Genomic DNA, 23,380 nt, shown 5'->3' on the forward strand with positions numbered 1-23,380 from the left:
AATAATTCTGTCTTATTCTTAGTCAAGAGCAACTGACCTTGTTGCTTGCCATTAGACAGGGCGACTGTTCCGATGTCATGGATCAGCGTGATGTGGAATACAGCTTTCATAGCTGGCTCATCAAAACAGGGGAACGCCTTCCTGGCATCTGTGGGCTGCATCTGAGTAGTGGCAACAACCCTGCCAGGAAATAAGGAAATCAAGTTTAAAGAGTAAGCTCAACAGCAAGATACCTGTAAGGAGCTTTATTAAAAGAGTTCTATTCATTTAATCTCTGTAATCTCAGAGGTAGTTCCTTTAGGTATATATTTTTTCAAAGCGCACCACTACATCAACATACTTTTTCACTCCATCCTCGAAGTATTCGCTCCTGTAGAAGCCCCCCAGGTCATCAGCCAGCTCTCCGGTAAACTTAGTGTGGAGATGGTACATGTGGCCTTTAACCAGTTTACCATCCAGCTTTAGGACCAGGTACTGAGTCTCTATCTGGGGGAGGGAAGACTTGATGGAGGGGGCTTTGACCCCACTGTCGACTGAGGTTAGCCTCGCCAAGTTGGTGTGGTTCAGTTTGTTGGAGTGGATAAGAATCAGGTCTGTCTCGACAACACATTCAAACTCCACTGTGGACTCACCTGAAACAACATGAAGTTAAACTGTGATCAGCCCTTTCCAACCCAGTAGATCAGAAATTCAGGTTTTCTGACTTCAAGCTTTAAATCAGGGGTGTCCCAACTGCGGCCCATGGTCCATTTTTAATTGGCCCTCAGCAAATTCTAAGTATAATAGAATATGGTCCACACTTGTACTTGTCTTAAATTGTTGTTCTTAAATATATTTGTAAAAATATAATACACAATATAGTATTTATGTGTTAATGAGCCCAATGTTCAAATAAATTCAGTCAATTCAAGTAAAAAAAGATTCTAACAAATCTTAGTTAAAAAAAGCCTAATAACTTATTTGCATAACAAGCTTGAAATATACCCTTCATATTTCCCATTATTATAGGCAATCTGAGGCTTTTGTTTTAAGGGATGATCTGCAACACTGTTTGTAACACAATAAATAAAACCCTACGGAGAGCTGTGATGAAGGCTGTTTTTTTTTTCTTAAAGCATATAGAAGCATCAAGCATTATTTACCTCCATTTGATTGATTTTTTTGTGTATGTTTGGATACCCCTGCTTTAAATTATTGATTATTTAAATATGTTATCATTTGAATTCTTTGTTATCTTTGTAAAATCCTTAAGGCGTTGAATTATCGAGCAATTTACGAGGACCACATTTCTTAAATATTAAAAGGTATTGTGTGTAATGTACTGCAGAGAGCCTTACCAGTAAAGATGTAGAGTCCAGTTTCATCAGGCAGTAGTCGTGGCCACAGGGTGACATTGTACCAGCGCGGCACCAGGCTCTTGGGCAGCCGATACTTGTCCCAAGGTTCGTTGGATGGGACGGCAGTTGTGGCTGGGGCTTTAGTTGTTGTTCCTCCATCCGTTGGCAGGACCTGATTATCATTTTTAGCCTTTTCTTGGGAGTAAACAACAGACAGAGCTATGATGGTAGCCAGGGCTCCTGCTCCAAGGATCATACAAATTACCCCAACAGGTTTACTTAAAAAGAAACCTTTCCCCATCTTGTGTGCCTGTGTTGGAGCCCCACAGTCAGACAGTGCATGAAGGCTGGAGGGGGAACTTCTTTATGTGGGCAAGCATCTCCCCTCCCATTCATCCCAGCAGGTGATACATTAACTCTGCCATTGTAAATGCCGACCTCACCTTAACAGAGGAAGTTCTAATTTTCAGAAATAGTCAGTATTGAGGAAGCTCTTCCATTTTATCCAAAAAGACTCAGACGCTGTACCAGAAAATTATATTATATAAAACTGTTGCATTTATTAAATGATGTATAATTAATGTTGATGTTAAGCTAAAAAAATATCAGAAAAAAAGGGTTTAAAACAGTTCAGGATCCACATTTTGAAATCCAATTTGATTTAAATGCTTTTGAGGTAATCAATATAATGAGCATCTATCAATCAATCAATCAATCAACTTTATTTATAAAGCCCTCTAAAAACAGCCGCAGCTGAAACAAAGTGCTGCACATGGATAAAAACACGTAGCACAAAACACAAAAACAATATAAAAACAACAATAAAAAATGTGTCTAATGTGCAATGGGAGGTCATTCCAAAGATTAGGACCGGCAGCTGAAAAGGCTCTATCCCCTCTGAGCTTCCGTTTAGGCCTTGGTACCTCCAGGAGCAGCTGATCAGCTGACCTGAGGCACCGGGCAGGAATGTAAGGATGGAGCAGCTCAGAGAGGTAAGACGGGGCGAGACCATTTAAAGATTTAAAAACAAATAAAATAATCTTAAAATGGACTCTAAAATACACAGGCAGCCAGTGGAGGGAGGCTAAAATGGGAGTAAAGTGCTCCCTTTTAAGTGTTCCAGTTAGGAGGCGAGCGGCAGCATTTTGGACTAACTGGAGACGTGCGAGGGAGGACTGGCTGACTCCAAAATAAAGTGCATTACAGTAATCCAGCCAAGATGTAATAAAGGTGTGGATTACTGTTTCAAAGTGCTTATGTGCAAGGAAGGGCTTCACCTTTGCCAGCTGCCTAAGATTTAAAAAGCTGGACTTCACTATTGCACCAATTTGCCGGTCTAGTTTAAAATCACTGTCTATCTTAAAACCCAAGTTTCTGACTGTTGGCTTCCTGTAGTGCTCCAAGAGGCCCAAGTCAACAGGAGGGGGTTCACAAGAGCCACTGGGACCGAACACCATCACTTCTGTTTTGTTTTCATTACATTTTAAGAAGTTCATGGACATCCAGGCTTTAATGTCTTCAAGACATAACAGAAGTGGTTTCAGAGACAAGGCATCCTTCTTCTTCAGTGGCACATAGATCTGGCTGTCATCAGCGTAACAATGAAAAGAGATACCATGCTTTCTCAGGATTGAACCCAGGGGCAGCAGGTACAATGAGAAAAGCAGTGGCCCTAAAACTGAACCCTGTGGAACCACATATGAAGAAGAAGAAGAATCGGAGGATGAAACCCTCTTTATTTGTCACGTACATGCACACAGCAGAGCACACAGTGAAATTGGTCCTCTGCATTTAACCCATCCTAGTACTAGGAGCTGTGGGCAGCTATCGTGCAGCGCCCGGGGAGCAATGGGGAGGGGGGGATTGGAGGTGTCCGGTGCCTTGCTCAAGGGCACCACAGCAGGGCCCAGGAGGTGAACTGGGACCTCTCCAAGCAGCATTCCACTTTCCATATTTCATGTCTGTTTGGGGACTTGAACCGGCGACCCTACGATTCCCAGTCCAAGCCCCTACTGACTGAGCCACTGCTGGACTCGACATATGACAGCGGAGCAGTGCGGGACTCAGAACCACCAAGGCTTACGCACATGGTTCTGTCTGCCAGATAGGACTTGAACCAGTCCAGGGCAGTACCAGAAATGCCCACTGGTGCTGCAACCGAGGCACTAAGATGTTGTAGTCCACGGTACCAAAGCCGCAGTTAAGTCCAGGAGGACAAGAATCGCATAGTCTCCAGAGTCATTGATGGCTTAATCTGGCCAACCACATCTTCTAAAGCCTTCAGAGACACAGGCGCAAACAAATCAAACACAGCCGAGCATGGAACAGGTTCAGAGGGGTCAGTCGCAGGAGTAGAGATGAAAGCCCTTGCAGTAGTAACCTTGTCAATGAAAAAGTGTAAGAAGCTATTGCACATTTCGGGGGATGCCTCTATGCACCCAGGCTGGGCGGGGTTAAGAACAGTTTCAATGGTTTTAAATAACACACGCGGATTGTGACAATTAGAGTCCATAAGGTTAGCCAGGTATTCTCTGCTGGCCTCTTTAACAGTGCTCTGGTAGCAGCGCCAACAGTCCATTGGGATTTGATAGAAAACCTGCAGCTTGTCCTTCTTCCACCTACGTTCAGCTTTCCGGCATTCCTGTCTAGCTGCGCGAGTTCTCGCATCAAGCCACGGCTCAGGTTTAGCTTTGGGCTGCACAGTTTTTAATGGAGCCACAGAGTCCAGTATGGTTCGGCAGGAGGAGTGAAACGAAATGTTTTCAGACTCATGTTATATATATATAGCATAATAATAATGTCGTTCCCGTATCCCGTGTTCCAGTTAGACTTTAACAGAGAGGCAGTTTTCCATTATCCTATCATTTATGAATGCCATTTCATGGTCATAAAGCTGTAAAGTTCAGCCATTATGAAAGATGGCATCCATTTGTAGCCCTTATCCTTTCCAGTTAGTGCAGATCTCTATCTCTGAGCACTTTGGCAGGGAAACACACAGCATAGGGCATGAATATGACTTTTTATAACTGGCTTCAAATGTCTAAATCTGACTTGATAACGAGTTGCTGTATTAAGTCCAAAGTTTAAGATGAAACTTTAAAGTTGTCCTGACTTCATCAGATATCACTTAATGCCTCCAGACACATCGTATAGCTGTTGAGTCTACTCAATTGTTTTGAGACAACCACCACAGTTCTCCTGCCTGTTGTAAAGTATGCATTAAATCAATAAAATCAATCATCATCAATAAATAATCGATACAGCATAGTATTGCGACACTTTGCGTGGCGATATTGTATTGATTCACCCACGCCAAGTATCAATATGTTATTAAATAAACTATTCATATTGCAAATTCAAATTAAAGTGTTTTATAACAATTGCTTTCTCAATCCACTAGAGCAGGGGTGTCAAACTCAATTTCATCGCGGGCCACATTGGCATTATGGTTGCACTCAAAGGGCCGGCTTTAACTTTAAGGCAATATAAATGTATTATATATATAAAATAATTATTGCCTCTGCATTGGATAATTATTGGTTTTGGTAATAACTACATCTGAAAGTTTTAGTCTAAGGCAAATAATCGCAAGGGAAAATATGCAACAATTACAAGAATTGTACAATTTATTTAAAAGATGAGTTTGGTAGCATTAACACAGAGTTGTGCACGGACATATGGTGCACGTAGACACAGAAATATTGTATGTGGGTGCACACTTACATTTCTCTGTCTGTTAAATAAATCCCATGAATTTATGACATTAATTAGCCTTATTTTTATTATTTTTTAGATCAAGCACTATCTAAGTATTTATGATTTGAATATTTGAATAGTCTGAAAGCCAGGACTTTGAAACCCCCCCTGTTCCAGACCCTGGTGTGTATCACCTGTCATTCATTGTTTTCAGGGATGAGGAGGGGGGGAGGACGAACACAGAGGAGACGGTGATCGCGGGAGCTTTCCTCCTGCCTTCACAAACTTTACACACGTATTTACAAGTATTCATCGTCTGAATATAGAGAAATAAAGCTGCAACTCAAGACTTCACATCACAAAAGTGGAAATAACCGTAATGCAAGTTTTTTTTTTATGTGTGTCTCTGAATGAGCCGTAGCGACAGCGGACTGACAGAGCAGCACATTCTGTGTGGAAGCAACCGATTGTCGGTTCTGGGTCCGGTGTTTCTTGTCTCGGTTGCTGAAGCAGATTTTGCTCCGTGTGTGGTGTCGCTGTGCCGCTGTAACTATGCTCTGTCACTCACTGCCTCACTCGACACTGATTGAAGTCGCTTCAGTGCATATGTCACAAAACGAGATGAGTTGTGGGACATGTAGTTTATGGGCAACGAGCTGCTGTAAAGCAGCGTGTAGCTGTATAACAAACGTATTATATTCTTTGAAAACTCTCGGCCACATAAAATTAGTTTGCGGGCCGGATTTGGCCCGCAGGCCTTGAGTTTCACACCTATGTGTTCGGAATTCCTCAAGTTAGAAATGTTTACATATTCATGCCTTTATCTTGAACTGGGCGTTTTATTTTGAAGACGGTTTATGCAGTTCCTCTTCCTTTCCTCACGTTCACCACTCGACATGTTTACAACGGTGCGGCAGACACTGACGATGAAAGTTGTGTTTATATTGATGTGAAATGAATGTGTACATGTGTTACTTACTTTTCTGATAGTGTTGTCTCGCTCCTGGTGTATATTTGCACTTTAAAATGTCCGTTTCTGCTCGTTAGCATAATCGCGATTTAGCATTGTTTAGCTAACTGAGATTGTATTATTGTAAGCCTTCAGTTTACTTTCGGTTTACATGTGTATGCTACATGATTGATACTGATATAAATGTATTTCTATTTACTGTTTAGTGTTTATTTACTGTATTTAATTGACAGCAATACTCAATGATAACTCAGTCCTTTATTTCTTATTATATACTTTCAGAAACTGCTCTGTACCCAGAACGCATCGCTGTATCCATACAGTTCTACAGTAAACATTATAAACTCAACTGATGTCTCGTGTGCTTCCTGACCTAAGCCCTGCAGTGGTCAATTAGGCAAAACAATCAGCAGCAGAGGTCACATTCCTCAACATATGCACTAGATCAGTGGTACTCAACCTTGTCCTAATCAGGAGCCACATTGACGAAAAAATATTTTTGCAAGAGCCACAATCCAAAAACGCTCCTTTCCTCCCTGAAACCATTATGCATTTGAGAATATGGATAATAGTAATATGTTACTAAGGAATGAAAAGCATAATGTACAGTGCAATAACTGATTTATTATTTTCACTGCAACCACAAAACACACATTGCTGATCATCACTGCCCATTACAACAGATAACAGACAGCATGTTTACTGATCATCACAGTCCATATAACAGCAGATTATAGACAGCAGGGGTTGTCAGAAGAGTAATGTTGTACTTACTTCACACTCAATGTGATTTCTGACACTCCTTCTGCCGCACAAGTGATTTGAAGTCGGGCTCTGCGCTGGAAACGGCGATCCGAAGGGCCTCTGTTGTGTGCTGCAGACTCAATCTGTTTCGGTTGCAACAGACAGCACCCACTCTTTATCATCCAAAAAGGAAAATCGGGAAGTCTCCCCTTGGCCGACAAAGAAGGATTTCATGGGTTCAAGCAGGTCCATGAAATGTGCAAGCATACGTCCTTTAGACAGCCATCTGATCTCGGTGTGTAACACCAAATCTCCATAGTGAGTGTTAAACTCCTCACACAGCAGTTTAAAATTTAGGTGGTTTCTTGATTTAGGTGGCCCTGATATAATTGACCACTTTGATTACATTTGCCATCACTTCATTCAGACATTTGAACTTAGCAAACAAGGCTTGTTGATGCACAATACAATGGTATGAGAAAATACCCTCACCAGCAACCCCGCCGTTTTTCAGCGTTTCTTTCAGCAAAGCCACGGCTCCGTTCCTCTTACCAAGCATCGCCGGTGCGCCATCTGGTTTCAAGGTTTCAAGGTTTTATTTGTCATATGCACAGCAGATACAGCGTATATGTTGGCAATGAAAATCTTATGTCGCGTGCTCCTCCAACAACTCAACATACATGGTGCAAATAACATAAATAAAATAGTGCAAAAAGAGAGAAGAATATTTACAGTAACAACAATAAAGATTTGAGGATGTGAAATATATACATATGTGGAATACATTGAAAGTATTTAAATACTTTACTCTGTTGAATGAGGAGGTATGGACAGATGCATATATTACGTATAACAGATATGTATGGCAGATATGTACAATATATAGATATGTGTACTATAAACAGATATGTATGGCAGATGTGTATAATATATATATATATGTATGTGTGTACTATAGACAGATGTGAGTAGACATTCACACAGCTCAGGAGTTCAGTAGTCTTATAGCCTGTGGTATAAAACTGTCTCTGAGTCTGGTGGTCTTGGTCCGGATGCTGCGGTACCGTCTGCCAGACGGCAGCAGACAGAACAGATTGTTGCTGGGGTGATGGGGGTCCTTTAATATCCTACCGGCCTTCTTCCTACACCGCTGGGTGTAGAGGTCCTCCATGGATGGCAGCTCCGTCCTGGTGATGTGCTGAGCAGTTTTCACCACCCTCTGTAGAGTCTTACGGTTGAGGGCGGTGCAACTGCCATACCAGGCGGTGATGCAGCCAGTCAGGATACTCTCGATGGTGCACCTGTAGAAGTTGCAGAGTATCCTGGAGTCCATGTTGAACTTCCGCAGCCTGCGGAGGAAGAAGAGCCGCTGTCGAGCCGTCTTGGATATGACCCTGGTGTGATGTGTCCATGTCAGGTCCTCACTGATGTTTACCCCGAGGAACCTGAAGCTGCTGACTCTCTCCACAGGATTCCCGTCGATGGTGATGGGTGTGTGTGCCTCTCTCTGCCTCTTCCTGTAGTCCACAATCAGCTCCTTTGTTTTGCTGACGTTGAGATGGAGGTTGTTGTCCTGGCACCAAGATGTCAGGGCTCTGACCTCCTCTCTGTACGCCGTCTCGTCGCCGTCTGTGATCAGGCCGATGACGGTCGTGTCGTCAGCAAACTTGATGATGGTGTTGGAGCTGTGTGTGGCCACGCAGTCGTGCGTGAACAGGGAGTAGAGGAGAGGGCTGAGCACACAACCCTGAGGGGCTCCGGTGTTGAGGGTCAAGGTGGAGGATGTGATGTTCCCCATCCGCACTGCCTGGGATCTGCCCGTCAGGAAGCTCATGATCCAGTCACAGAGGGCGCTGTTGAGCCCAAGGTCCCTGAGCTTAATGATGAGCTTGGAGGGCACAATGGTGTTGAATGCTGAACTGTAGTCAATGAACAGCATTCTCACATAAGTGTTCCTCTGGTCCATCTGTTGTGAATGCTGTGATTTTTTCTGGTCCAATGTTCAACTTTTCTAATGTTTCCAGCACAGCGTTTTTTATTTCAATGCCCGTTGTTCCATTTTCCAGTGAAACCATGTCAAGCAGTTCTTCTGTAATGTCAAACTTACTGTTGATCGCTCGGATAAAGATGAGTAATTGTGGCGTGTCATTGATATCCAAGCTTTCGTCCATTGCAAGGCTGACAAACTCAGTGGATGACAGTTTGTCCTTAAGAGTATGTGCAATGGTCTCTGAAATGTTTGATGCCCTCCTAGCTACAGTAGAATCCGACAGTTGATTTTTTTTGCCTCTCGTTCCAGGTCTTTTTTCTCAGGAAACAACGTTGAACAAGCCAGCAGTATGCAATCCTTCACCATTTCTCCATCAGTATATGGCTTCATGTTTTTCATCAGTTCATGTGTGATTTTGTAGGATGCCTCTGTCGCTCTTTCACTCGTATTAGTGTGGAATAAGTTTTTTTGAGCAGTTCGGTTCTGTTTGAGTCTCGCCAGCTTTTCCGCCCTCAGCTCTCCATCTTTCGGAAAGTCGGTGCTGAACTTCCGGTGTTTTGTGTCGTGATGGCGCTGCAAATTGGACCTTTTAAATTGTGAAATGACGTTGTCACAAAGCAGGCAGATGCATTTTCCCGAACCGGTGGAGACGAAGAAAAACTCGAGTTCCCAGTCCTCTTTAAATGTTCAATATTCCTCTTCATATTTTCTTTTCCTATATTCCTTTGCCATTTTTGCGCAGTGCTGTAAGCTAGTTTTCCCAGTGTGACGGAGCAATTATCTCGCACACCTGCAATCAGAGCGGGAAACCTGAAATAATTTGTGATTGGTTGTTCAGAGGGATGGGGGGGCGGCTTAATAGACGTGACTTGTGAGTGATAATTAATGTTGATGAATTCTGCTGACAATGTTTTTGTTTTTCGTTTTTTAAAGATTTTTTTTGATTTTTATTTTTTTTAAGTGGGACTTAAAAGAGCCACAACTAGTCTTAAAGGAGCCGCATGCGGCTCGCGAGCCGCGGGTTAAGTATCGCTGCACCAGATGGTTCTGAGCTTTTTCTTGTGCTGTCATGGCCATGGGTGAAGTCGGTGGGATTGGCAGGAAGTTAAGCGGAGAAAGAAATCAGAAATGCGCCTGACGCGTTTAAATCAAAAGGTGTGGAATTATTTTTTATATTTACCAGCAAGGGAAGACAGACATGGATATGACGCATGTGATTTGTAAGAAGTGTCGTATGAATTGAAATTATCTGGGAACACTACAAACATGAGGCCTCACACACCACCATCCAGTGATAGCGTTAACCGTTGACGGCCGAGCCAACGCTACATTAGCTTCACCGAAAAGTCAGCCAACTCTTACCACGCTTAGTAAAGCTACCATCAAATTCTGAGCAAGCTAAAAAAATAACTCAATCAATCACCTACTTCATGTGCAAAGACCTGCGTCCATACAGTGGTGTGGAAAACAAAGGCTTTTGTCAAATGTTAAAGACGGGGACATTCTAAAAACGCTTAGGCTAACGTGAAAAGGCTTAACGTAGCTTAATGTTCCAAAACAGAGATCAATGATCACCAAATTTCTCTCAGATATGTCTTGTCATTAATACTTTCACCTGTCAAAAAATCAAAACAGAAATCCAAGGATTATGGACATTATCTTACATTAAGTGTTCATGGCAAAACATGTCCGAGAGAAATTTTGTGATTATTGATCACTGTTTTGGAACATTAAGTTACGTTAAGCCTTTTAGAATGTCCCAAGACAGGTATGTGACTCCATCGCAGCGTTTCTTTGCAGACACAGCCACATCGCAACATATCGTATAGCAATACTTAGTATATCATAGAATTGCAATACTATCGTATCCTTGGGACCCTGATGTCTCTCACCCCTATTATTTAGTACAATCATGCAGGAAAAAAATCATAATAAGGAGTGGATGAAGTTACTTTCTGAAATGAGAAAGGGTCAACAGTACAACGTCCCAGAGAACGACCTGCTGTTCCCGTCAGCTCGATGGAGCATTGTAACCTTTCAGCTCAGTGTTTTGTTTTTCCAGCCTCAACACCTGCCGAGCAGCCAGTAAACAAATCTTAAAAGACCAAGCAGGGGAACTACATGCAGCATAAGTGGCTAAAGAGACAGATATTTTCTGTCAATGGAGGAGTGTGCCAGGTTGTTAGATAAACAGCATGCTCTGTGTCTGCTATAAAGAGTCTCTATTTGCGAACATGTTCATCATAACCAGCTTATGAAGTTATGAAATGTAATTGATGTGATGAGACCTGCTACACTTACACCAACAGGCAAAATAATTAGTTGACAAAGATTTTATGCAAACTAAAATTTGGCAAAATAGTAAAAACATTGTGGAGGTAACAACATGGTACATCATAATACTTTGATACTTTTTGTGCATTAACTGGTTGACACCACTGATCACACGTCTTTAACTATTACAATCTCTTATTAACAGCTTTATTTTGTTTGTTGAGTCCAAAGTTTGTCCAAAAAGTCATGTTTGACTCGCTGTAGTAGTTTTACCTCTTTACGCTCCTTACGGAGTAACAGATCATGTACTTCCTTTACCTTGACAGTGTTGTAAAAGTCAAAGTTCCAGATAGTATATGCCTTTTGTTGTAGCAACAGGGAACACGCTGGGGTCGACAAGTTCATTGTTCTTTTCAGGAGCAATAAAATACATGTACTGAGCAGCATCTCCTTAGATGTGGAAAATGGAAATGTGCTATAAAGCTAAGAATGTAGAGATAGAGATATGGTCATTGTTTTAAAGTTCAACTCACATGCTTTAAACTCTCCCTCAAAAAAGACTGCACTATTGAAAGGCTAAAAAGAACAATAGGTCCAAGCTTCTGAAGGTTTAATTACTGCAGGTTTACAAGTTGTTGTTCGGGAAACATGATATGATATCAGGGTTTAGAATAGAGTCCAGAGTGAACGTAATAATTGACAGGTTTTACAACTAGGTGCATAATATATCATATTGGCAATTGTTGTACTGTCTCTGGCCTTGTTTTTATCTCTAGCTGTCTAATGAAACCATCACTGACTTTGATTGTCAGGACAAAGCCAGACAGATGGATTGGACGGGCAGGAATGTCGCTTATTTTTTCCATGAGTTTAAGGATGCAGAGTACGGCAAAAACTGACATTTTGACCTGAAGATAGCATGAGGTTCAAGGGTTTTTATAGTCATGTGCACAGTAGCTACTGTGTAGTTATGGCAATGAAAATCTAAGGTCTCGAACCTCCAACAATGCAACATATTATATATAGGACAAAATAAGAACCTTTTGTAAAATTAATAATAGTGCAAAAGTACGAAAGTGTATTGCTGCCACACAAAAAAAAGGCTCAGTATCACGTAAGTACGTGAAAAGTTTCACGTACTTACTAGATAATTTTCACGTTATTACGTGAAATTATCACGTTATTTCATGATAATGAAAGGCTCAGTATCACATTATTTCGTGATAATGAAACAAAACGACAGGCATAAGCTAAAGGCACTATGGCTCGTTTGCCTGATTCGATTAAACTGTACTTTAAGCTTGGTTTGAGACATGGTGAGATCCTAAACGTATCGGACAGTGGATGATATTATTATCAGTATGCATACTTTGAGGAGCATTTTGAAATGCATGGGGTTGTACGGAAGGAAGAACGAATCCAACCCTATTGAGGTAGCGTCGTTCCTCATTGATCAACTGGAGGGGCAGGGAAGGCTGGCGAAGTAGCAGCAGGAGCTCACTGGGACACATGCCAGTTCAGTTGGAGACGCATGCCATGTGAAAGACAGTCTAGGCTGAACATCTTAACTTGTAAAAACGTGAAAACTTCTCACGTAATTATGTGATACTGAGCCTTTCATTAGCTATCGCGAAATAACGTGATGATTTCACATAATAACGTGAAAAATGATCTTGTAAAAACGGGAATCTTTTCACGTACTTGATATTGAACCTTTTTTTTTGTGGCAGCAATAGCCTACGCTTCCATACAAAATGAAACAGAGTATGACAAATTAGATGAAATAATGCAGTTTATGTTTTGGACCAGTCTATAAGTAGTACAGATAAAGTATATACATGTCAGAAAAATAAATAAACACAATAAGGTAAATTATGCAGGGAATGTTGAAAGTGACCAAGTAATGCAGGATTCTATGTACATGTAAATAGAATTAAAATGCAAAAACAGAATGTAAGGTTAAAGATCGTACAGTAAAATACAATTAAATACTGTTTGATCTACTAATGACTATTAATTCATGCCAATCATCAAAAAGACTCCACAAACGATGTAACCCATTGAAGTTTATGTAATAGACAGCAAGTGTATACATGCTTCACTGAAAAAGTCAAACTTTGGCCTGGTGTTGCTGCTCGAGGACGAGTCAGCTGTCCCTTTGCTGTCCATAGAGCAACAGCTTGCATGGCGTAGAAGCAGAGATGGAGTATTAGTCAGATCTTGTACTTGAGTAAAAGTAGAAGTACTCAGGTCTTGTACTTGAGTAAAGTAGAAGTACCAGAGTGTAGGAATACTCTGTCACAGTAAAAGTCCTGCATTCAAAATGTTCCTCCAGTAAAAGTAGAAGGTACTCTCATCTAAATGTACTTAAAGTAGCGACAGTAAAAGTAGTCATTGTTTGATTGGTCCATTTCAGAATAATATCTCTGATCTGTTTTATAATTATTGATCATTAAAGTGTTCTCAGAGCTGGTAAAGGTGCAGCTAGTTTGAATGGCTTTGTATACTGCAGGGTAGCTGCTGGATTTACTGCAGGTGAACTAAAGTCTGATTTAAGGGCTGATTATATAAGAAAAAATTCAAAGTGCAACATTTGCCTCTGAATTGTAGTGTGGGTTTTGGAAAACAGGAGGATATTTGTTTAAGGTTATTTTCAACCGCATTGATGGTACTGTAGGAATAATGGTATGTCACCCACTGCAACTGTGGCAATGCTTTACTGCCAGAAAAAGGTCAGGGAACGTGCAGATATTACATCACCACTGTGTCCTACTCCCCTTATTTACCCCTCTATCTTTGGTTCCAATCTGTCAATATAGATAAAGCGGGAAGGAAGTTCTGTGTAACATCGATACTGGGTAATGCCTGGTTATGCTGTCTTTAACTTTACCATTGCATCAACTTGGTGTTGCACTTTTGCTACATGACAACTTGAGTTTATGTAGTGCAGACATGAAACACGTTTGCTTAATGTCTTGTCTGTACAGTTCTCGGTTTATGTGACTTATTAACTAAACAGAGATAGATTTTGGAGAAAGATGAAAGAGTTACCTGTCTGTGTGGCAGGGGGCAGGGAGTTTGACACACAAAAAACAACAACGGGAAGGGATCTGGACCCTCATTAAACAGGCGATAGAAAGGGGAAGGAGCTTATTTCTTATATTTATTTCCCTCTGGGACTATTAAAAAGTACTTGATAATAAAAAGAAACTCTGCAGGAATACTTTTGAGGATGCGTTCTTTTGGTCTGACAGACTGAGAGAACCTTTAGTCATTAGAATCAGAAACAGCTTTATTGCCAAGTAGGTTTACACGTATGAGGAATTGGTGAGTATGGTACAGACATACACACAGTTAAAGAAGATAAAAAGTAAGAAAGAAGATTATTAAACATTAAGATATAGAAAATGATTAACATAAAATCTTGATATACCCCAAAAAAAGTACGTACAGTATACTATGACAAAGTACTCAGGATGATAAATGATAATAAAGTATGGTCTAAATCAGGGGTGTCCATACAGAAAAATATACGAAGGGCTGGGCCCCTCACTAGCCTACATCACAGCTTTCCAAGGGGGGTTCATTTATTTTGTTACAAAAAGCGTAAAGTGTAAAACAGAAGCCTCAGATTGCTTATAATAAGGTGAAATATGTAAAGTCTAAGCGTCTAATGCAAATACATTTTTTTTCGCAATTAAAATTTGTTTAAGTGAATTCATTTCAAAAGTGGACTTATTTACACATGAATACTGTGTAATACATATATATTTAAGAACTACAATAACACAAGAACAACATGGAGATGTGGGCCATATTCCATTATACATTTTCAATTGGCTGTTTGCCAATTGAAAATGGACGACAGGCCACATTTGGTCCCAGGGCCTTAGTTTGGACACCCCTGGTCTAAATACTTAGAGAGGCAGTGGCACAGATGGGTCAGCAGGCGGCACCGTTAGGCTGGGTAACAGATATTATTGATTTCAAAGTTGTCAGGAGGGTCCGGGGCTGCTGCTGCTGGCCAGTGAGGAGCAGCTTTCTGACAGACTGAAATAACTGAGGCAGTGCTGGTGCTAAATAATGCTCTACATTTAGAGTGAGAGAGAATTACTTTATTTGAAAAAAAAACGCCTGAGAATGGAAAGTAGGGCTTATTAGATGGCATGCTGATATAATTAGTAATCTTATATTTGGACAGCAAATAGGAGTGTCTCAGATCAACATGTAAATGGCATTTGTTTGAAGATGATTGCAGAAGAAGTGTATAGCATAAATGCAAATGCAAGGCACTGGTTTGAATACTGTTTAGGCTCTACTATTTATTAAATGTTAACGTAATAAACCACCATTTTAAGACTTATTTTATTGGAGGTGTACATTTCCTTTATTTTAAAGGCTCATTAGAAAAGGGTAATCTACACTAAGGAACACATGGATAGTTTTAAACAGGTATAGTGAAGACAACAGTTACTAGACCCAGGATAAACTCTCCTGAGCTGTCACAGTGATATCAGCACCTATTCTACAAATAATATGGTTATATTTGCAGCTTGTTACACTGTCCCTCAGGGGCATAACATCCATGAAAGCAGCTTTTATTCATTTTTTTAACACACTGCTGGTGGTATTACAGTATTTTACAGTTGCTAACACACTAAAATGACATGCATAGCACAATTATTTAAACTGACACACAGACAGCAAAACCTCTTCTCAAGTCTCCAAAACTCTAAACACATTTTCTGCTTTACACACATTTTGCAATCCAAAATGGCACTTTTTAAATGCACTGAACACGGTTCTCTGCATAAGACACAACAATCTGACACAAAGTCACATGATTGCCATATCAAAACACTGTCATTCAAAATAACACTCATGAGCTAATTGGCCAAAATATGTGCCACCTGGTCAAACACCTCAATGCTTAATTGTTAGCACTTCAATCAGGAAGTAAGCACTATAAAAGCACCACAGGTGAGCATCTTTGTTTTACAACAACAATGGAAAACGTCGCAGAGAGAGGAAGAGGAAGGGTGAGAATGAGAGGAGGAGGGAGAGTGAGAGGTATGGGGTAGAGCTGGTAGAGGACTTCATGGCCAAAGACAACAACTTTCAAATGAAATCAAAGCAACCTGAGTTGATCATGTCATCAACCATGGGCTGACAATGCGAGAGGCTGGACAGAGTGCAGCCCAACTTGAGCCGTTTTACATCTGGACATTTAGACTGGAGCACAGGTATGCAACCAAAATGTCTTTCACACTTTGTAGTACACGCCATTTCATAGTGTATCAGTTGGGAGAAACTCTCAAAGACACAAGAGCTCAGAAGAGCATATGTGGATGTGAGTACAATATTAACTACAGTACACTACATGCAACATTGTTTCCCAGTGTACTGATAACACCAAGTTGACTGATTTTTGTTCTTTGTTTCTAGGGAGTTCTGGAAATGGATGCTCATGCAATCCCGCATGAGTTCATCTTTGTAGATGAGGCTGGGTTCAACTTAGCAAAGACCAGAAGAAGGGGAAGGAACGTCATTGGCCACAAAGCCATTATAGATGTTCCTGGCCAACGTGGTGGGAACATCACAATGTGCGCTGCCATCTCCAATACGCATGGTGTCCTCCACCGTCATGCCAACCTTGGACCATACAACACAGCCCATTGTCTCACATTTCTGGACAGACTCCACAATATTCTCATACCACCCAAACCTTGTTTGCTGACCACCCACCATTTGTCGTGCAATACCTCCCACCATACTCACCATTTTTGAACCCCATAGAAGAGTTCTTTTCAGCATGGCGGTGGAAGGTTTACGACCGGCAGCCCTTTGTGCACATGCCTCTTTTGCAGGCTATGGAAGAGGCATGTGATGAAATTGATGCGGGTGCGATTCAGGGATGGATAAGGCACTCAAGGTGCTTCTTCCCTCAATGTCTGTTAAGGGAAGATATTGCCTGTGATGTGGACGAGGCGTGCGGGCCAGATCCAGCTATGCGGCAAGATGCTGCCTAATTACAGTATTTTTCTCGCCTCTTTTTTTTATATATATTTTTTTTCTGCACATTTTTTCTGTAATTTTCTTTTTCAATTTACTGTTTTTTGTTAGCACATTTTTGTTCACTCCAATGTATCTGCTGTACATATTTTGCATTGACTTTTTTTGTGAAAAATAAAAAATAACGGCAGCATTGTAGCAGTGTATCTGCAAATATTTCTCCATTTTCCACAGTTTGAACTATTTTAGTATTATGGCAAAGCTTACTAAAGAGGTTAGTGCTTTACACTTTGCCCAACAGTGTGTAGTTGGTGAGACAAAAATCTGGTAATATGAATGAAGTTTGGTACAAAAGTTTGATTTTCATAATGCTATATGTAGTTTTGGTGTGTGGCTGTGTGAATTGCGTTAAAGTATTTTGATAAAAACAGGAAAATTGTGTTTATGCAATTGTAAAAGGGGGAAAGGGAAGGGAGGCCATTGTCAGAATTGCCCAGCCAGCTCAGGACTCGAACCAGCCTACTAGGCTAAAGCTCTCTGAATACAGGCCTCCAGCTCTATCCACATAGCTATCTGCAAGCCAGATGAAGGTGTTTTATATTGGGAACAGTGTGTAGATGGTTAGACACAGATCTAGCTTCCTCTCTGCATGTCTGCAGTTCCTGTTGTTGATGATGAGGCCAGACCCAGTCAGGTGGTCAAATGCAGCCTAAGCCTATTACCTCTATTCAAAAAATGTTTTGGGGATTTTTTTCCTCAAAGTTTTCTTTTCAATTTACTGTCTTTGATGTTGAGCACATTTTGGTTCACATAACTGTAGCTGTTCAACAGAATATTTGTGTTTCTGCACATATTTCTTTGTTGCAGAATCCTCCCCATACAGAAAAAGCCCATAAAGATGAGTGTGCTTTAGATTGATCACATCTGTATGGAGTTAGCGGGACAAAGTGTATTTTACTATAAATGAAGTGTGTGCCATTTGGTGCAATAGTTTGGTTTTGGTAAGTGTTTATGTAGTTTTGGGTGCAGTGCTTCATTGTGCAGGATACATGAGGTGTTTTGCAGTTTTTTGAGTGTGTGGTTTTGTGAATTGTGTGTAGTGTTTTTTAAAGCCCTGCTTTAAAAAAGAGTGTTTTAGCAATTGAAAAAAAATGAGATTTGGGCGTCTTAACAATCAAAATGTCATTTGTAGAATCGAGATAGATTATAACGCCCAATTTCGATTTTTTCCCGACAACATGAAGGGAGCATACAATCTCTCTGGTCGCCATAGCAACGGAACGCTTAGCGGCAGTAGATCGCTCCTTTCACGACTCCTCGCTTTTAGTCGAAGAAGTCCGTTTTTGAGCTGAAAACATAGATTTTTTGCGTGGAGATGCCGCTGATAGTGACGGACTACTCGTGGATTCAGACGGACAGCACGGTGTTCATCAGCGTGCCTTTAAAGGGGGCGCGAGCTGAGAGAGTGGACTTCCTGTCGACAGAAGAGTACCTGAAGGTAGCATGAGGCTCTGCTTCCTTACAGGGTGTTCCAGTCACACACTTTATACTTTATACTGTCTGTGAGTCACACACATTAACGCAACACAACACAACGCAACACAACACAACACAACACAACACAACACAACACAACACAACACAACACAACACAACACAACACAACACAACAATAACACAACAACATAGAAAGAACTCTAGTTGGGATTCTCATTGTTTGAATGTGTTGCTCATTTATAAGAATCAATTGTGCTTTGTCAACTACTGATGTTTAGTTTTATTGACCTTGTTTAGTTTAAAGATCACCACAATTCATTTAATTTTGTATATTTCTGTATACAGCTGTATAAAGAGTAAAATACAATTCTATATTGAGTAAAATGGCATTAGAGTTATTTTTAATTTGAACTAGATACAGTAAATTACCATAAAAATAAACACCAGAATTAGTCAAATCTTCTTCAATTTGAGTAAAATGTACTCAATTAATTTACTTTATACACAAAAGTTTCATTAACCTTTACACTTCAACTGACCAACACTTAAAGCTGTATTTCGTTATGACTGATGTGCAGTGCATATTTAAGAAGTGTAAGAGCATGCATTTTGCTGGTTTTGTTGTTTCTCACATTTTAGCAAACAATATGTTTTGCACGTGGTTTTTCTTCTCAGGTGCATTACCCCCCCTATCTGTTTGAAGCCTTTCTGTCTGGACCTGTGGATGAGGACAGAGGCACAGTGAAGGTTGGGAATGGAGTGGCAGTCATCACTCTGCCAAAACGTTCCAATGCATTCTGGGAGCATCTGATGATAACTACATGTAGGAGCAAACCGTTTTATTTGTGTCTTTTTACATACATAAAACCCATTAAAATATTGTTGTGAAACAATGTATGAGAAAAACATATTCTTATAATTTGTTGGAAATGCCTGAAACCAGTTAAACTCAGACTAAAAAGTATAAAAGACAGATATTAACAATTTAAAATACTTCCAATCTGGCTTGTAAAAGTCTGGAATCCTGGAGCAGTGCTATATAAATGCTGCCCAGTTTTCTGTTTCCGACTAATCCGGTGTTAATCTGAGGGATACCATTCTGTTATCACACTGTATTGTTCATCAACTTCCTACTGGCAAGCCCAGCCAAAAAATGAGAGGAGAATGATAGTATTGACAATGGTACCCAAAACATCACCCAGCCAGGCTGCACAGTTCTTCTTTATATTAAATAAAGTGATTCACAGACGTCAATATTTAATGCACATCAGGACCAGCCGTCTGTCATTTCTCTCCATTGATGTCTTTTTTGCTCTCTATGTTCTGCCACATTGTTATAGTGAGACTTAGCAACTAGTCAGCATGCCAAATCTAATTTCAATGTTCAAATTATTCATGAACTTGGCTGGAAAAGGCTCAGAAATAAAAAGATAGAGCTCAGTAAACTCTCAATCTACTGCTTCTACATCATTGACATTTTTATATCTGCTTGATTTAACTAAAGTATCCAATACATTTTCTAACACTTAATGTGTCGTAATAAATCAATGTGTTTCAGATGATAAAGAAAAGAAGAAGGAGGTCCGAGAAAGGGCTCTATTGAAACACCAGGAAAAGCTGCGTTCACAGTCCGGATCAAAGGCTGAGAAACAGCGTGCAGAGAAGAAGTACGCCCTGGAGACAATGATGAAGGTAACTCTCAATGACATCACAATCCACTCAATAACCACATCACCCTGTGTACCAACATACTGTTAGAAATCTGCTATTTAGTTATAATTAGTTTTATTTGACCTTATCTCAGAAAAAAACACTACTTATAAAACGTACTTATTAAAACTACTTATACCCCGGCCCAGAACCAAACACGCTGAAGCTGCTTTTAGTTTTTAAGCACCGCACAAATGGAACACAGATGAAAAAGAGCCTCTTGGCTAACGCTGGCACATTTACAGAAATGTTGATTAATGTGCACTGTCCCTGTTAAATAAATCAATTAAAAAAAGAAAAACTTAAGGTCTTCACCAACCCTGAGTTCTTTTATATCAAGCCTGAAAACCTTTCTTTTTACAGCTGCTTTCCCAGAAATCATTTCACTTATTTTATCCATACCCTTTTGCAACACCTACTGTATTTACAATGCTGATTTGAAACTATCCTGTATCTCTTTTATTTATTTTTTTATGAATCTGTTATCCCATTGTGCTTAATTATTGTGTTTCTTATTGTGTATTAATGTTGATGTAAAGCACTTTGAACTGCCTCTGTGTGTGAAAATGGGCTATATAAATAAACTTACCTACCGTACCTCAGCTTGAACAGGAGGAAAGAGACAGAATCCTGAAGAGGAAGGAGGATGAGCGAGAGCAAACCACAGCCGAGCTGGCAGCATGGCAACTGAGACAGAGGGAAGCAGCAGAGGAAGAAGACAAACTAAAAGTCCAAGACCAGAGAGACCATCAGAGCAAACTGAAAGAGAAGACAGAGAAGCAGGACAAAGGATGCTGGGGTGGAGCAAAGTTCAAACTGGGTGCGTAATTGACAGAGTGAGCACATTTGCTTCTATACTACTAGATTTTGGTATGTTAATGATCAGATTTCTGCATTTAGATCAAAGAGGCAACAGTGAGGCAAAGAGCAAGAGGAAAGCAGTGCTGCTGCCTGCTCCGAGATGCACAGGAAACATTCAAGTTAAATTTACCCCGCGGGTTTTCCCAACTGCTCTCCGGGAATCAAGAGTGCCAGAGGAGGCGGAGGTGAGAGAAGTGTGAGGCATGGTGTACGTTGTCGTTTTGCCAACTGCTTTCCTAACACATATTCCAGGCAGAGTAAAAAGAAAGCCGCTCACTTTTGACGTAGTCTGCTATTAATGTTAGTTTGTGTGTGTGCAGGAGGTCCTAATGCAATGGTAAATCTCTCTCCTCTGCAACACATTTTTATATCAGCTTAGCTCTTCGCTTTTACGGACATAAATCATTTGTAGTTTCAGTAGTCAACTACACAGAAAATGCTAAAAACTTGATTGAATCAATACACAAATATGCTATTTTGGATACTGAAAAGGTCAGAAATACATTCAGCATCTTCAATAACCCCCAAAACTACTCTGCCGAGCCATCTTTAACTATGGTCCACATACAGCCCTGGAAAAAATTAAGAGACCACTTCAGCATTATCAGTTTCTCTGGTTTTACTATTTATAGTCTTTGATGTTGTGTTTCTTTTTTGTATTGTTTTCTATAAACTACTGAAAATGTTTCTCTGTGTTAGAATGAAAAATTGGAGTAGTCTCTTATTTTTTTCCGGAGCTGTACTTCTACAGTATGTGCTGGAGACCCAGGAGACTATAATTTCCTAACATAAAACGTTAGGGTCCTCAACATGTCCGGCTTCACTGTGCTAGTGACTAGACTAATATGCTTTGTGAGCGGTATAAGCGCTCAGATCACACTTTTGATATCTGAACCAACAGTGGCTTCAAAAACAAGCCGAAGCTAGGCGTTCAGGAAATGCAGATGTTGAGGAGCTGAAGGACCTGAGGGAAGAGGAAAGGAACCCTGAGTGGCTGAAGGACAGAGGAGAGTAAGTGCTATCACAGCTACTCACTGCACCAGTACTTGTTATTTGAACTGAATTGACTCGTTCCTGCAGCAAACGCTTTGCTTCTGGAGACTACCTGGGTGCCGTGAACGCCTACAGCCTGGCCATCAGGCTCAACAGGAAGATCCCAGCTCTGCACTCCAACAGGGCGGCTTGTCATCTGAAGTTAAATAATCTCCATAAGGCCATTGAGGATGCTTCTCAGGTGTGTGCTCTCCCTGTAGTTTACAGGCCTTTATGAGTTAATAGTTATAAGGGGAGTCCAAAGAGCTGTCTTGTTGGTCACTGTAACTTTGCCTATGAAGCTCATTGAATCTGTATCTAACTATTATTTAATTAAGGCAGCACACATCCCCACATATTTCTCTGCAGGCACTGGATCTGCTGACTCCAGCAGTCGTTGCCAATGCAGCAGCCAGAGCCAGAGCCAGCGCCCGCCGCGGAGCTGCTTTCTGTCAGCTGCAGCTCTACGCAGAAGGTTTGAAAAGCAACAGACACTTTTTCTTTACACTGTTACTTTACTAATTTGTATTTTTTGTCTTGGTTTTAATGAAACATTCACCATCAATGTCCTGTCAGCTGACCTCCTGTAATGTGTTCTCAGGGCTACAGGACTACCAGGCCGCTCTGAAGATCGACCCTCACAACGCAGCGCTGCAGGCAGACACCCAGAGGATCAGAGACATCCTCCAAGGCTCTGCAGCGGAGACGCAGTGAAGCACAGAGGATGGGACTCTTTGTTATTCGTGTGTTACCCAATGGCTTTATAAATGAAAGGCTGCTGCATATTAATCAGAATGAAGAACATGTGGTGAATTGCTGGTGTGAAGACCGATGCATAGAGTAGGGTTCAGTGTGCAGAACAACATTGTGTGGTCTAATGCTGCACCACCTAAAACAATATGCAATTAAATGGATGTTCATCACCATGTAAATTGAATAAATGACTTTCAAATGACTTTGAAACTTTTTCAGTATAAATGTGTAAGTCAACCATCACTCACAGGAGTACAATTTGTTGGTTTGTTCAAGTGAGATAAATTAAGTTTGACAAATATAAGATATAATACACTTTCTAAATTACAGTAGAGATAAAAAATAACATATGACTAACTATGACACACAATTGTAAAAGTAGTTGAGCTAACACACGCTGCTTTATTAGAGCAGAAATCATCAGGAACCCAGCAGAACGCTCACCTCTGTGCTGGCTCAATCCAAAGTTATAAACAGCACAGTGTAAGGTTTAAATCGTGTCAG

The 23,380-nt window shown here is 40.7% G+C and overlaps 2 protein-coding genes across 2 annotated transcripts in view; one reads left to right on the forward strand and one right to left on the reverse strand.

Moving 5' to 3' along the window:
• Positions 1 to 1,684, reverse strand: part of LOC134857980 (aminopeptidase N-like) — a 20,313-nt gene extending 18,629 nt beyond the window's left edge. The window contains exons 1-3 of the mRNA XM_063873789.1: positions 1,338 to 1,684; positions 341 to 632; positions 38 to 180 (exon numbers count right to left, since the gene is read on the reverse strand). Coding sequence (XP_063729859.1) covers positions 38 to 180; positions 341 to 632; positions 1,338 to 1,638 — 736 coding nt within the window. The 5' untranslated portion in view covers positions 1,639 to 1,684. The remainder of the gene's footprint in view (positions 1 to 37; positions 181 to 340; positions 633 to 1,337) is intronic.
• A 16,623-nt stretch (positions 1,685 to 18,307) lies between these two features.
• dnaaf4 (dynein axonemal assembly factor 4) lies at positions 18,308 to 23,006 on the forward strand. The gene is made up of 9 exons (XM_063911482.1): positions 18,308 to 18,521; positions 19,196 to 19,343; positions 20,079 to 20,212; positions 20,834 to 21,050; positions 21,131 to 21,276; positions 21,993 to 22,102; positions 22,172 to 22,325; positions 22,493 to 22,598; positions 22,725 to 23,006. The coding sequence occupies exons 1-9, from the start codon at positions 18,399 to 18,401 to the stop codon at positions 22,835 to 22,837; spliced, it is 1,251 nt and encodes a 416-aa protein (XP_063767552.1). The 5' UTR covers positions 18,308 to 18,398; the 3' UTR covers positions 22,838 to 23,006.
• The last annotated feature ends 374 nt before the right edge of the window (positions 23,007 to 23,380 follow it).

This window comes from Eleginops maclovinus, chromosome 2 (genome assembly GCF_036324505.1).
Source record: "Eleginops maclovinus isolate JMC-PN-2008 ecotype Puerto Natales chromosome 2, JC_Emac_rtc_rv5, whole genome shotgun sequence".
Lineage (NCBI taxonomy): Eukaryota > Metazoa > Chordata > Actinopteri > Perciformes > Eleginopidae > Eleginops > Eleginops maclovinus.

Bases quoted from the DNA above. Each gene is read 5' to 3' on its own strand.
- dnaaf4 (XM_063911482.1), top strand. From the start codon at position 18,399: ATGCCGCTGATAGTGACGGACTACTCGTGGATTCAGACGGACAGCACG. The intron at 18,522-19,195 runs GTAGCATGAGGC...TTTTCTTCTCAG, and splicing joins CGACAGAAGAGTACCTGAAG to GTGCATTACCCCCCCTATCT. The intron at 22,103-22,171 runs GTAAGTGCTATC...TCGTTCCTGCAG, and splicing joins TGGCTGAAGGACAGAGGAGA to CAAACGCTTTGCTTCTGGAG.